The sequence below is a fragment of the Mastomys coucha genome, unplaced genomic scaffold (genome assembly GCF_008632895.1).
Source record: "Mastomys coucha isolate ucsf_1 unplaced genomic scaffold, UCSF_Mcou_1 pScaffold18, whole genome shotgun sequence".
Taxonomy (NCBI): domain Eukaryota; kingdom Metazoa; phylum Chordata; class Mammalia; order Rodentia; family Muridae; genus Mastomys; species Mastomys coucha.
In genome coordinates this window covers 54338237-54351016 of record NW_022196900.1, presented here as the reverse complement: position 1 = coordinate 54351016, position 12780 = coordinate 54338237, and the positions used below count along the sequence as shown (strand labels likewise).

The following is a 12780-nucleotide window of genomic DNA, read 5'->3' as shown; positions in this document are numbered from 1 at the left end:
TCCCACGAGACTGAGACTTTGAGTATTTAATATGGCCGAACACATCTCAACAATACACCCTCACCTGGGATTCCAATCAGTCCTAAAATGTTCGCTCAAGGCTTCCTCAGCTCCTCACGTGTACAGTGCAAACAGGCACCATTCCTGCCCCTGCTTGAGTAATGGGTGCTGTAGCATTCCCTCCGGTAGTTTTACCTGCCTCTTTTTAACTTGGGTTAGAGACTGGTGTTTCTATTTTTGCGTTTCCCAATTAAGTCCAACAAGCACTTTTAAGTGACTATCTTCTGTCAGGCGAGCTGTTAGCGCTTATTACTAGATGAGTCCTCTGACAACGCACGCACGCACAAACAAATAAGCCCCGTGGTTCCAGGAGGCCATGAAAAGTAAAACACGCTCTTCAGTTCCTGAGCACTGGGCACTCATTTTACAAATTCCTTCTGCATCTCCTGCTATCACACTCTCAGGCTGAGCTGTGAAGTAAGCTCATTTTATTGTCTCGTTCACTTGTTATGGGGTCCGCATAGATCCAACATAACTCAAACACAACACAAAAGTCAATAAGGACGACAAAAAATGTATTCAAGCTGCTACTGATCGATCGGGCCTGTGGAACATAGAACAGAGTCTGGAGGGGACGTTTTCGGGGAGTTATATAGTATATTTAAAAGATGAAACCATAAAGCGGGAGAACAAGCAGGATGGGCTGTAGCTTTGTCCAATTATATTTTGACATAAAGGATTGAGCAAGGGCGTTTCCACCAATCAGGATAGGAGCTAGTTCCTGGGCCTGGGATCAAGAACTTAGTTTGACCCTGAAGCAAGCTGGAGAATGTCTATGAGATGGCTGGATTCAGACTACTGTCTCCTTACAACTTTCCCTGAGATAGCTGGACTCAGACAATTGTCTCCTTATAAGTTGTCTCTGAGATGGCTGGACTCAAATTACTGTCTCCATACAACAGAAGTTGTTCAGCTATTGGGAAATCCCCCGGCTTCCCCAGGGCCTGGGACTTTGAACTTAGTTTTCCCCTATAGTCAGATGGAGTATGAAAACAAAATGGTAGTACTTAAAACAAGTTTATTTTGCGTGTTCCCAACACACTACCTGTCCAACATTTACTGAGCTCCTACTATGTGTGAGACACTGTGCTGAACGCAGGCAGTGTAAGGACTACCAGACAGGCTTTGTCCTTAAAGAAGTCACAGTCTGATAGAGAAGACAGTGAGCCAAGGATTCTAACTATAGGAGAGACGGATTTGAGGGCAGAGACATGCAGGGGCTGTATCTAATTTCTTGGAAAACCGTTAAGTTCTTTGCTTCACAGATTCCCAGCAATGATTTGTATGCTTATGGTGAACACTCAGGGCAGAGTTTAAAAGACCGGTCTACCTAGCTCTGAACAATCACGTCCGTTTTCTGAGCCTTTTATGTTACTCCATGAGCCTATTTACTTATCCATAACATAAAATCCGCGAAACCTGCATCCATTCCACTGGGTCATTCTAATAACTCACTGCGGAGGGCGGGGTGGGTAGGCATGTGTGTGTGTGTGTGTGTTTGCCCGCAACTGAACCAGAGACAATGGCTGCCACACGCACAGTTCACAAAGCAGGGTCTCTCGCCTGAGTGGAAAGACATCTGCTGTGAGTAACCCCATGTTAACACGTGGGAGCAGTGAGATAACCCACTCGGTACTCGGGAGAAGCAGCCTTCACGCAGTCTCCCAGTCTCACACGCCTGGGCCATCCCCCGGAAGTGCGCCACCCCACAGGCCCCGCCTCCGGCCCCGGCCCCGGCCCCGGCCCCGCCCCTTCGCATCTCGCGGGATCTCGCGAGTACGCCTGCGTCAGGTGCAGTCATGGAGGCGGAGGAGGCGGATGTGGATGTGGAAGGAGATGTGGCGGTGGCTGCACAGCCGGGGTGAGGCGCGGAACGGGGTCCTGCGGGCCGGGCTGTGCTAGGCAAGGGCCGGAGGATGCGGTTGGCTGAGGGTCCTTGTGAACGGCGTCGGGACCGGGGGCGGGGCGGTGCTCCTAGTCGGAAGTCGGCCGGGTTGGGGCTTGGACCCAGTGCCCCAGGTTGGACTGTTTATCTCCACTTCCTGGGATGCAGCGGACGTTTTTCAATTCGGATTCCTTCCTGCGTTCGCTTTGTCTCGGGCGCCTCACAGCAACTTGAACACTGGCGTCTAGGCGACAGGACCTGACTTCGTAGACACTTGGTCCTGCGCCTGCAAGCGACCTTGGTCCAGTCGTTTGATTCCTCCTTCTCAGAGCAAGTTGTTGAGAACTTGGGAAAGTCAGCTTTACCTTAAAGGATCCAGATTTTAGAGTTGGACAAGTCATGTTTGCCTTCTGCAGATGCTCTTCCTGCTTACTGTCACTCTGACCGTGGTCAAGGCTCCGTCGGCATTTCCATGCAAGGCTCCGCTTGCTTGGAAACCAAGAATCACATGTCGATCTTACTGTTGTAAGCATCGAATGAAATAATTGTGAAAGATATTTTAGCATATGTAAAATGCTCGGCAGATGTTTTCTTTGCTGTGTTGGGGATAGTGTAGTGAAGACCCAGTGAGGGATGTTGTTACATACCAGTGCCTACAGGACGGGCAGTGTGATTTTAAACTGAACCTGCTTTAACACGTGCCTTTAGGAGGAAGCAGTATCCCCCCCTTTTAAGTAATGGGGTCGAGAATAGGACCTCACGTAGAAGTCAGAAGACCTGAGTTGTAAATACAGCCAGGTACATTACCTGTCACTTGTCAACGACTTCATTAGAACTCTATTGAAGTACATGCTGCTACTAATACTGCTCCATTTTCAGCCTATATAATTCATTTGACAGGAGGGCCACTCCATTGTAGACTACCAGTCCTCCTATAGAGGCACCAAAATAAGGAGCATTTTAAAATAGCCAGTGAGCTCTTAAAATGTGATGAAAATGAGAGGTAGTTAAGTTCACTTAAATATTTTCTCTAAAGTTCTTGGCCAGAGAAGTTCAAAGGCTTTGTGGATAGCCTGAGATAGCAATAACTCTTTATACTGGTGTAATTTTTCAGACTTGAACAAGTGCTTGTGAGTTTGTGATGTTTGAGAATCAGTGAGCTAAGTGGGCAAGGACAGTTTAGAATTCATAAAGGAATTCACCTTGTGTTCAGTGACCATTACCTGAAAGCATTGGCTGTGTGCCTCTTTCAAGGGTTCATCTTAACTTGTCTGGTTGTGTTTAGTTTTTTTGTCCCATTTTCTTGTACCATTTTCTTGACACTTGAGTCTACTGGTGGCATGTTATAATGTTATCTTTATATGTTAGGTCTCAAAGCAGGGACAAATGACTACCTGAGGTGCCATTAATATATTACAATGGACCTGGCCTCCAGGTTCTTCCAGCATCCTTCAGTCTTGCCTGTTGCAGGGTATGGCTGGCATACCCTTCCTCCTATCCTATTTTCTTCAGTCCAGAAGTTAGGCTGCCCATCCCCCAGCTCCCTTTCTCTATATAATCCAGCTATTTTGGCTATCTGACCTTTTGGTCTGTCCTTTACTCTATTGGTCTGTCTCATGGCTCAGGCAGCCTCTCTTGGTTGCAGTTTCTCTCTGCATTCTCCTTATATGGCCCACTCTAGGGTCATATTCACTCTGGATGCTCTGAGAAGTCCTCACCACTGCATATGCTCTCGCTTTTATCTACAATGAACTTTCTTCTCCACCATACTTAGGAGTGATCATGTCCTATCTTTACTTCTCTTCCCTTCCCTCCCCCTCCCCTTCCCTTCTCCCTTCTTCCCTCCCTGCCTGCCTGCCTGCCTGCTTTCTCTCTCCCTCTCCCTTTCCCTCTCTCTCTCTCTGTCTCTCTCTCTCTCTTTCTTTTCATGTATCATGCAAGCAAGATTGTGAAGGTTCCTCATGTCAGCCACTGCTTATGGAGCATCACTGACATTACTTATGGAGTGGTGCCCTGTAATGCTGCAGTTTGAATCATGTTGAGTTTAGTGTGACTAGTGCCCCTTGAGGTGTATGGTGTTACAGTGGACAATAGCATTTAAGGAACTCTTGAAGATTAGCTCGAAACATACTGATCTTAAGCATTTACTGAAAGCTTGATACCAAAATAAAACATTGTGATTTGTTTTTCTTTCAACTATTATTTCTTATTTCTCCCTCCCACTCCCACCCCGAGACAGGGTTTTTCTGTGTAGCCCTGGGTGTTCTGGAACTCATTCTGTAGACCAACCAAGCTGGCCTTGAACTCAGAAATCCACCCACCCCTGCCTCCCAAGTGCTGGGATTAAAGGCGTTAGCCCTGGCTGTTCTGGAACTCATTCTGTAGACCAACCAGGCTGGCCTTGAACTCAGAAATCCACCCACCCCTGCCTCTCAAGTGCTGGGATCAAAGGCGTGCGCCACCACTGCCCGCCATTATTTCTTTTCATCTTCCTTTTCTGAGTGCTTTTGAACCCTAGTTGAGGAAACGTGTTTTGCCGTAAGAGTTGTGCTCAGTGGCCATTCCTAGTGATATCTCCAAGCCTGGCATCTCTTGTGACTTAATTTCTGTCAAGTTGATATTTTGCTACCCTGCCATTCTGATGTATAAACATACAGTTCCTCAAATTCAACCTAATACTTGCTTTTATTTCCCTAATCCTTCACTGACCTGTGTCTATAAGCTTCTAATCATAACTCTTAACTAGAACCTACCAGCACTTCTGTGTCTCACAAATACCTCAGTATCACTGTATTAGCTTCCCTCTTTCAGATCTGCCTCTGAGCTGTCCCTAGTTCAGTACATGATAGCAGTATCCATCCAGTCTCCAGGCACAGACCTGAACTCCCTCCTTTTTCCTTCTGTCATCTTTCTACTCCCCCATCTAGTCACTTACTAAGTATCGTTTCAGATAACACTCTTCTTGCTCATACTACCTTTTCTGTAGATACAAATTATTGCTGTATTTCTCTAGTATTCTTATAATTATTTTCTCTACATCTAAATCTGATTATGTTACTACCTTCTGTTTCTAATAGGCTTTGATAAAACTGACCTGGAACTTGCCAGGTGTTGGACTCCTGTTCCTGCTGCCTCTACCTCCCAAGTTCTGGTATTACAATTAAGTACCACCATACTGGGTAGTTTTGTGATAAAGTCTTCATTTTTTACCAGTCCTCTGTCCATTATGCATTTGTTTGTTTGCTCATTCACTCAACTGTTGATTACATTCTGTGTCATTCCCTGGGTTTATACAGCAGTTGTGAAAATGAAGTCCCTGCTGTCATAAGACTATTAATTCTTGTTGAGTAGAACAGACAATAAACTTTACATCTGTGTTCAATGAAGGTAAATAGTCAAGGGTTAAGGAACATGAGAAGCTTTTTCTCCTGCACTGAGCCAGTAAAGCTCTTAAGGTGTGAAACTATGGGCCGTTAGAGCAGAGAGTGGAAACAGTGAAAGAAAAGGGGCAGATTGAATTGGATTGTGAAGAACAGGGCAAATTCAGATTTGTGGCTTGGACCACTAGGGAGACTGATGTTACAAGGGCTAAGAGTGGAAACACTGGAAGCCTGGCAAGTTTGAGACAAAAGGTTATTTTAAGCTTAACCATGTAACTTAAGGAGATTCAGGTAGGTATTCCGATGCATATATCAAGTGTGAATGTGGCAAATCCTCACTATGGTAGACCACATGAAAATGTTTCTGCAGTGAACTTGAAATGATAGTAGCCCTACCTCTTGCGCTCTTGGCAGACCTGTTTGTTCTAAAAGATTTAACTGTAGTGTTTGTGTGTGCATGGCTGTTGTGCTGCATTATAGTTCTCTCCTCATAGGCTGACAGGGCAGAGCAGGTATTGTGTTCAAATCTTTGTTAATGAGAGAAAGTGCTTTGTATCAATAACTGGCCAGCCCCTGTCTTATGTGATCTGTAACCGAAAATGGATGCAATATCACTTCTTTTTTTGTATTACAGAAATGATGAAAATACAGCATCAGTTTTTCAAGATCACTATCTTGATTCAACATGGAGAAGGGAGAATGGCTGTCTTGTAAGTATGCTAAGTCAGGTGACATAACATTGCAGCTAGTTGCCCAGAGCGCCTCTTTCCCTTTTTTAACTAAGGCTTAATTCTTCAAAGCTACAGAGGTAATATATGGAAACACTTCCTTTAAAAATAGAGGAACCTTTTTTTTTTCAACTATGAAAAAGTGATCTCTTGAGAAATAAATTTAGATCCAGCTTGATTTAGAGACAGATCTTTACCACTTCTCACATTTGTCAACTTTGATTTCTTCAAGTGGAAGATGGATATCATCACAGAGTTCTTGTCTTCATTTAGCAGTAACTGCATACTCGCCATGCCATATAGTAGGGCAGGTTAAAGCACCGCCAGTGCCATCAAGACAGATGTGGCTCTGCTCTTGTGGAATTCATAGACAAAACACAGTTGGGCAATACCTAGGCAGACAAACCATTTGTAGATTGTCGACTGAGGGGATCCTGAAGGAAAAGTCAATAAAGGCACCGAGGAGATGACATTTAACTTGAAATAGAATAGAAAAATGAATGGTTACATGAATTACAAAAATTAACATGCTAAGAAGAAGAAATAGTGCAAAAGCACTGGCTTATGCTGACAAGCTTAAATTTGGAAGTGAACCAAGACATTGAAGCATAGAGCTTTCAGTACAAACTAATGGATTCATGTTTGTCAGAAAGGCTTTGGATACTGTGGTAAAGAAAGGACTAGAGGGAAGCAGAGTAGAAACAAAGGGACTAATTAGGACCCATTTGTAGTAATCCAAGCAAGGTTTTAAATGGTGGCTTAGTCCTGTATGTTCCAGAAGAGGTAAAAGGGCATGGGTTTGAATTATACTTTGAAGGTAGAGCTGTTCAGTAGATTGCATTTGGGGATGGAAGAGAAAGGAAAGAATCCATAGTGATTCCTGGCTGTTTAAATGGTAAGTGGTGGTTGACAGTGCTCTTTGCAAAGTAAGAAAGGCAGGTGGAGATACTGAATTCTGTTTTGCGTGTTTCATTTGAGAAGCCAAATAGATATTCAAAGGTATTGTGGGGTAGTGACTGTAATAGCGTGGAGCTTAAAGAGATTTCAGTTGAAAATTACATAGCTTTTAGAACTGAAATGAGTATGATTATTTACTCAGACTGTGGCCATAGGAAAGCAGACTTGAGTTTGGTCACCAGGTTAAGTGTTTAGGAGTTTTTTTGTGTATGGAGGCCGTTATTACTGCTTACAGGTAAGGGCGTGAGCCTGGGAATCCAACAGGCTTTACTGTGAGGTTTCTTTTCTTCCACTTAACATGCCACCAGTGCTTCAGATACCTTTGTGGACTATTTATGCCTGCCTCAGGGGATGGTGAACATCAAAATGTATCTTTATATTCATCTAGTGAGTTGTAGCTGTTATTGTTTATATCATGTCTTTCACTCAACGAAATAAGATAGCTTTTTGAGTAATAAAATATATATAGAGAGTTAACACATTCCATTCTCTTGTTTTTAAATAGCCTTGGACTCTGGATAGCACCATCAGTGATGAGAACAGAGCTGTCATTGAGAAAATGCTGTTGGAAGAAGAGTATCCTTCATCGATTATGAGAAGAGTAAAGGTTTAGGGCTAAAAAAGGAATTGGTGCAAACATTACAGAAGAGGCTACTATAATTATTAGATGAGAATTGTTTGGCCACAGATTTTGATTGTGTAATTTCATGTCACTTATCTATGCAAAAAGTAGCATGCTTTACTGGTGAATCTGAAACTGACACACGTTTTTAGTTTTTGTTGTTAGCCAAGTCTGCATGCAGAGTGTGCATAATGCTTAGAAATTGTACAATATTTAAGTCAGAATCTTAATTCCAAGCCTCCTTTTTCACAACAATATAAGCTAAAACTGAGAGATACTTATCTGTGCAAGGCTCAAGAACATGTGGAAATTTTGACATCACACTGTGCAGTTTTCAAGTGTTACATGAGAAGAATTTTTTTTTTTTTATTTATTTATTATATGTAAGGACACTGTAGCTGTCTTCAGACACCCCAGAAGAGGGCATCAGATCTAGTTATGGATGGTTGTGAGCCACCATGTGGTTGCTGGGATTTGAACTCAGGACCTTTGGAAGAGCAGTCAGTGCTCTTAACCACTAAGCCATCTCTCCAGCCCCCGAGAAGAATTTTAATGAAAAACAAAATAGACTGATTTTTACCCCAGAGCTTGTAGGTTCTTATCTGTGGCTCAGCAACAAACTAAATATCCTGCTTCAGGTTAACTTCTTTGAGACTTATTTTTCTTACATATATTCTTATATATGTCTTATATATGAGAGGCTTAAACAGTAATTTCTGGTTTTTCTGGCCTTTAAAAATTGACTACTAACAAGTACTGGTTTATTTTTGTCTTTTCCATATTCATTTTATAGATTTCTGTCCACTAATGCTGCTGCTGTTGTCGTTGTTGCTGTTATTATTTATGTGTGTTTTTGTTTGCATGTATGCCTGAATCTCTTGTTCTTGGTACCTGTGGAGACCATAAGAGGTGGTCAGATCTCAGTTGAGAGCTGCCATGTGGTTTCTGGAATCAAACTTAGGCCTTCTGGAATAGCAGTTAGTGCTTTTAACCACACCTCTGTTCACAATCTAATCCAGAATTTCTGTTATGTATTCCGAACTGCTTCTGTTAATTTAGAATTTTTTTCTGTATTTTTAATTGCCATTGGTTAGCCCTGTACTCTTCCCAAATATTACAGTTAGTGCTTAGGTTATTCATTTAAATGAGAGGACCATATAATCACCAATTTTCTACTATCCTCTTTTAAAATAAAATGGAATAAATGAATTTTTATAACATTCTTTTTTTCTTATTTAAAATATTAGTTTATATGAAAACATTGTGGTATGTGTGTGTGTGTGCGTGCATGCGTGCGTGCGTATGCAGGGGCATGTTTGTATGTGCATGTGTATGCAAACTCAGAGGTTGACTGGATATTTTCTTTATTCACTATCCAGATTATTTTTTGAGGTGAGGATTCTTATGAATGTGAAGATCATTGATTTAGCTAGGCTAGCTAGGTAGTCGAATGCTCTTGGGAGCCACCTGTGTCTGCCACCCAGTGCTAGGATTGGATGTACACAAACTATTGCACCTAGCTTTGGGCATAGAGCTTAGGGATCCTAATTTAGATACTCATGATTGTATAGCAAACACTGATTGAGCCATCTCCCCAGCCCCAAATGAAAACATCAGTGTTTCATATTAAGTCTTTGGAATCTGTAGTACATTTTATTTTAGCACTAAGTCTCAGTTAATGCTAATTGTGTTCCAAATGCTGTGACTAGTAGCCACCATATTAAACAGTGCAGTTCTAGGTTATTGAACAGGTAGTCGCTTGTTCACTTCCAATTGTAGAAACAAGCATTTGAGAATAGGGAGAAACATATATGTGTGCGTGTGTATTCTCTAGTACATAGCATAATGTATGACATGTAGTTGATATTTTTTAAATGAAGAATAGTTCAAACTTAGGGGAAAAGTTTTGTAGCAGGCTAGTTCTAGCAACACCGAAAGAAGTTTCTTGGTAAGTTTGATTTTACTTGTATTAATGTGTAGAAGAATCCTGAGTTCTTTTCTGTGACCTTTAAATATACAGAAACAGTGGTTCCTAAATTACCCTACATAACAAATTCATCTATTTTACTCTTTGTATTTTCAAAATGAAAAGGATTGAGGCTATTCTTTTTAGCCACTTGTAGTAGGGAAGAGAAGGGAAACCAGCATGGCTTTGGTGCATACTGTGCAGGCATTGTGTTGTGTGTTTGCCATGTGATTCCTACAGGTGCCATGTAAAGCATACCTGCAGCCCCGGACAAGCTTTTAGAGGGATAGGTGTTGATTACATTTGAATGTCCTTTACAAGTCTGTCTACTTGATGTCACATAAGAATTATATAGCTTTAATATTAAGTTTCCTTAATAATACATAGGTATTATTTATCTAATAAATCACTTTCAGGAAAATTCTGGGTTAATCAAAAGGAGGATGATAAAAAATACACAAACAGGTAAAATCAGTTTATAGTACTATTAAAAGTTTTGAATTGCAGTTTTAGAAACTTATTCACAAGCTTCCTGTTTTCTTTTTTTCATGTGCAGCCTGCAGAAAACAGCAAAAATCATGTATGTATCTATGTTTTTAAAACCTTTTTTTAAAAAATAAAACTTCTAAAAAAAAAAAAAAAAAAAAAATAAAACTTCTTTTTATTTTAATTATGTGTGTTCCCTTATATCACTGTACGGTTATGTGTGTGTGAGTGCAGGTGCACATGGAGACCAGAGGTGTCCAGTCCATTAGAACTGGAGTTACAGGCAGTTGTTGCAGCATTATATGAGTGCTAGCAACTGAATCCTGTAACTACTGAGCCCTCCAACCCCTTTTAAAACCTTTTTAGTTCTATTAAAATTACAAGAAAAATTTTAACAACAGGTGTGGTCAGTGGAAAAGCCCTCTTGATCAAAAGAGGATATATTTTTAAAGATGGCTTTGGCACAGATGTTAGAATACATAGTTTTATGCCATCTTTTATTTGCCAGGCTTTTAAAAAATGTCTTCTTATTGGCAGTTTATCACATGGTAAAGAAAGGTAGTTTCCTAAAGATTTATGGGGAAATCTTTAGAAGCTGCTGTGGATTAGATTATGAATTGAGTTGATTTATGTTCTGTTTGGTAATCTTAAGTGTGTTATGTACAGTCTTATTTGGATCTGTGACTTACAAATATTGCCTAGGAAAGAGGCCAGGCATGCCTGTGGTCCTAATAGTCAGAAGGCAGAATCAGGATTTCCCCAAGTTCAAGGCCATCTTGTTCTACACAGAGTCCCAGGCCAACTAGGGCTACATAGCAACACACTGTATAAACACTTTCTAGAAAAATTAAGGTTTCCAAGTACCCTTTTTAATTGTAAAAACAATGGTTATTATTCATTCATAAATGCAGGCTTGCGCACTGAGCAAACTCTGCATTTATATTTTGCTAAATTACAAAGTGAAGTTAGTGAGAAGATGGGACAGTTTGATGAAATTGGAGATCTTCCTTCATATGCTTTAATTTGTGATACAGAATTTAAAAGCAGTAAATGAGATGCCGTAGTATTATGATTTAAACTCTTAGATTTTGGGGATATATTACTGCTTGGTGTTTATTTTCAATCGAAGAGATCTACTTGCTATCAGGCTGACTTCCTTTGATGTCTTAGTGTTCATTCAGACCCAAAGATTGTATTGTTTGGGCTCCTGTCATTCTGGTAGAGATAAGGAGGAACAGGATAAACCTTACTGTCTAGGCATGAGCTACCTGAGCTGCCTCCTTCCCCTTCTCCTGTATGACTAGACAGTCTTGGTTTTAGCCCATGACTGGGTATAACAGCAGTTCCCAATCCCCTTTCACAGAAAACAGGTATTTACAATTCATAACAGGAGTAAAGTTTCAGTTATGATGACATAACAGTGGAATGATTTTATTGTTGTGGGTCACAACAACATGAGGAACTGTTTTAAAGGGTCACAGCATTGGGAAGAACCACTGGTCTATTTTAACCTTTAGCTGAATAAATATGGAATGTTTCATTTCAGAATTTTTTTTTTTTTTTTTTTGCAATTTCTCTTTTCCTTCAGGGTACATTCTCCTGCCAAACCAGCCAGTTATTCAGTAAAGTGGACAATAGAAGAGAAAGAACTGTTTGAACAAGGACTGGTAAATAGAGACATTTTTAACCTACTGTAAAATTATTCAAATTAAAATTAAAAAATTTAAAATTCAAATAAATAAAACTTTGTATATTTGGAGTAAGAGCTAAATTCATCCTTTTTTTATTTAGCTATTTGCCATTGTGCATAATACATAATGTTTCACACACATCTTTGAAGACCAGAAACATTTTTTGTTATGCCCCAGTGAAATCTTTTTCAAAGTACAGAAGTTATGAAGTATAAAAAGTATATGTGTGGTTCAAATCATGAAAATACTTCATAACATGGAAAATATTTAATGAAATAACCATTAACTTTTAAACTATCAAGAGTAGATTGTATATGTTTCTTTTAGGGTACGTGTAACTCAGAATTATTCTAAATTGATTTTGAGACTGTATATACATTATTTAGGTAGCATATAATATGGAAAGTTTTTGAATAAAATAGAATTATTAATACAGAAATTATGAGAAGTAAAATATGTATTAGCATGAGAGTGATGTTTTATGGTGTTTTAATACAAATATGTAAACTATCTGAAGGTTTTTAAAACTTCTGAGTTTCTTTCCTATACTGATAGTTATACTGGTTTTTATTCTATTGTATGACAATCTAATTAACAGTAATTTGTTCAGGATGGATGGATGGATGGATAGCTTCAAGGTTTGCCCCTTTTTCAAAGACTAAATATGCATATGCTCATATTTGCAATTGGTTTGTGAACCTAAGATTCTTCTTTTGTTTTTATTGTTGGCATTAGTGATGGTTATGAGGACCACATTTGTATGTTCAGAACTCACACTTACCTAAAGTTATTGGGTAATAAGTCTCGCTCTCATTTCTGAGGTGATCAGTTTTCTCTTCTTTGTGTATATACTTCTAGGGATGTCTTGTCCATATATAAGCAGATGAGAATTTATTTATATAGATACATAGAAATTTGTGCACAGTAAGATATTTTAAACATTATTTTCTACAGAAGAAAACTCTTTGGTTTATTGGGAAATGATTGGTTGTGTTCCTCACTTTT

General features: G+C 40.0%; 1 protein-coding gene across 2 annotated transcripts in view; it reads left to right on the top strand.

Annotated features, from left to right (window-relative positions):
• Positions 1-1825: 1825 nt before the first annotated feature.
• Positions 1826-12780, top strand: part of Mysm1 (Myb like, SWIRM and MPN domains 1) — a 52380-nt gene continuing 41425 nt past the window's right edge. For both annotated transcript variants that reach the window (XR_004120913.1, XM_031377866.1), the window contains exons 1-6: positions 1826-1921; positions 5960-6035; positions 7516-7586; positions 9986-10063; positions 10155-10178; positions 11673-11751. Coding sequence is in view for 1 of the 2 variants with exons in the window: in XM_031377866.1 (XP_031233726.1) it covers positions 1860-1921; positions 5960-6035; positions 7516-7586; positions 9986-10063; positions 10155-10178; positions 11673-11751 (390 nt within the window). In the remaining variant the exon portion in view is untranslated. The remainder of the gene's footprint in view (positions 1922-5959; positions 6036-7515; positions 7587-9985; positions 10064-10154; positions 10179-11672; positions 11752-12780) is intronic.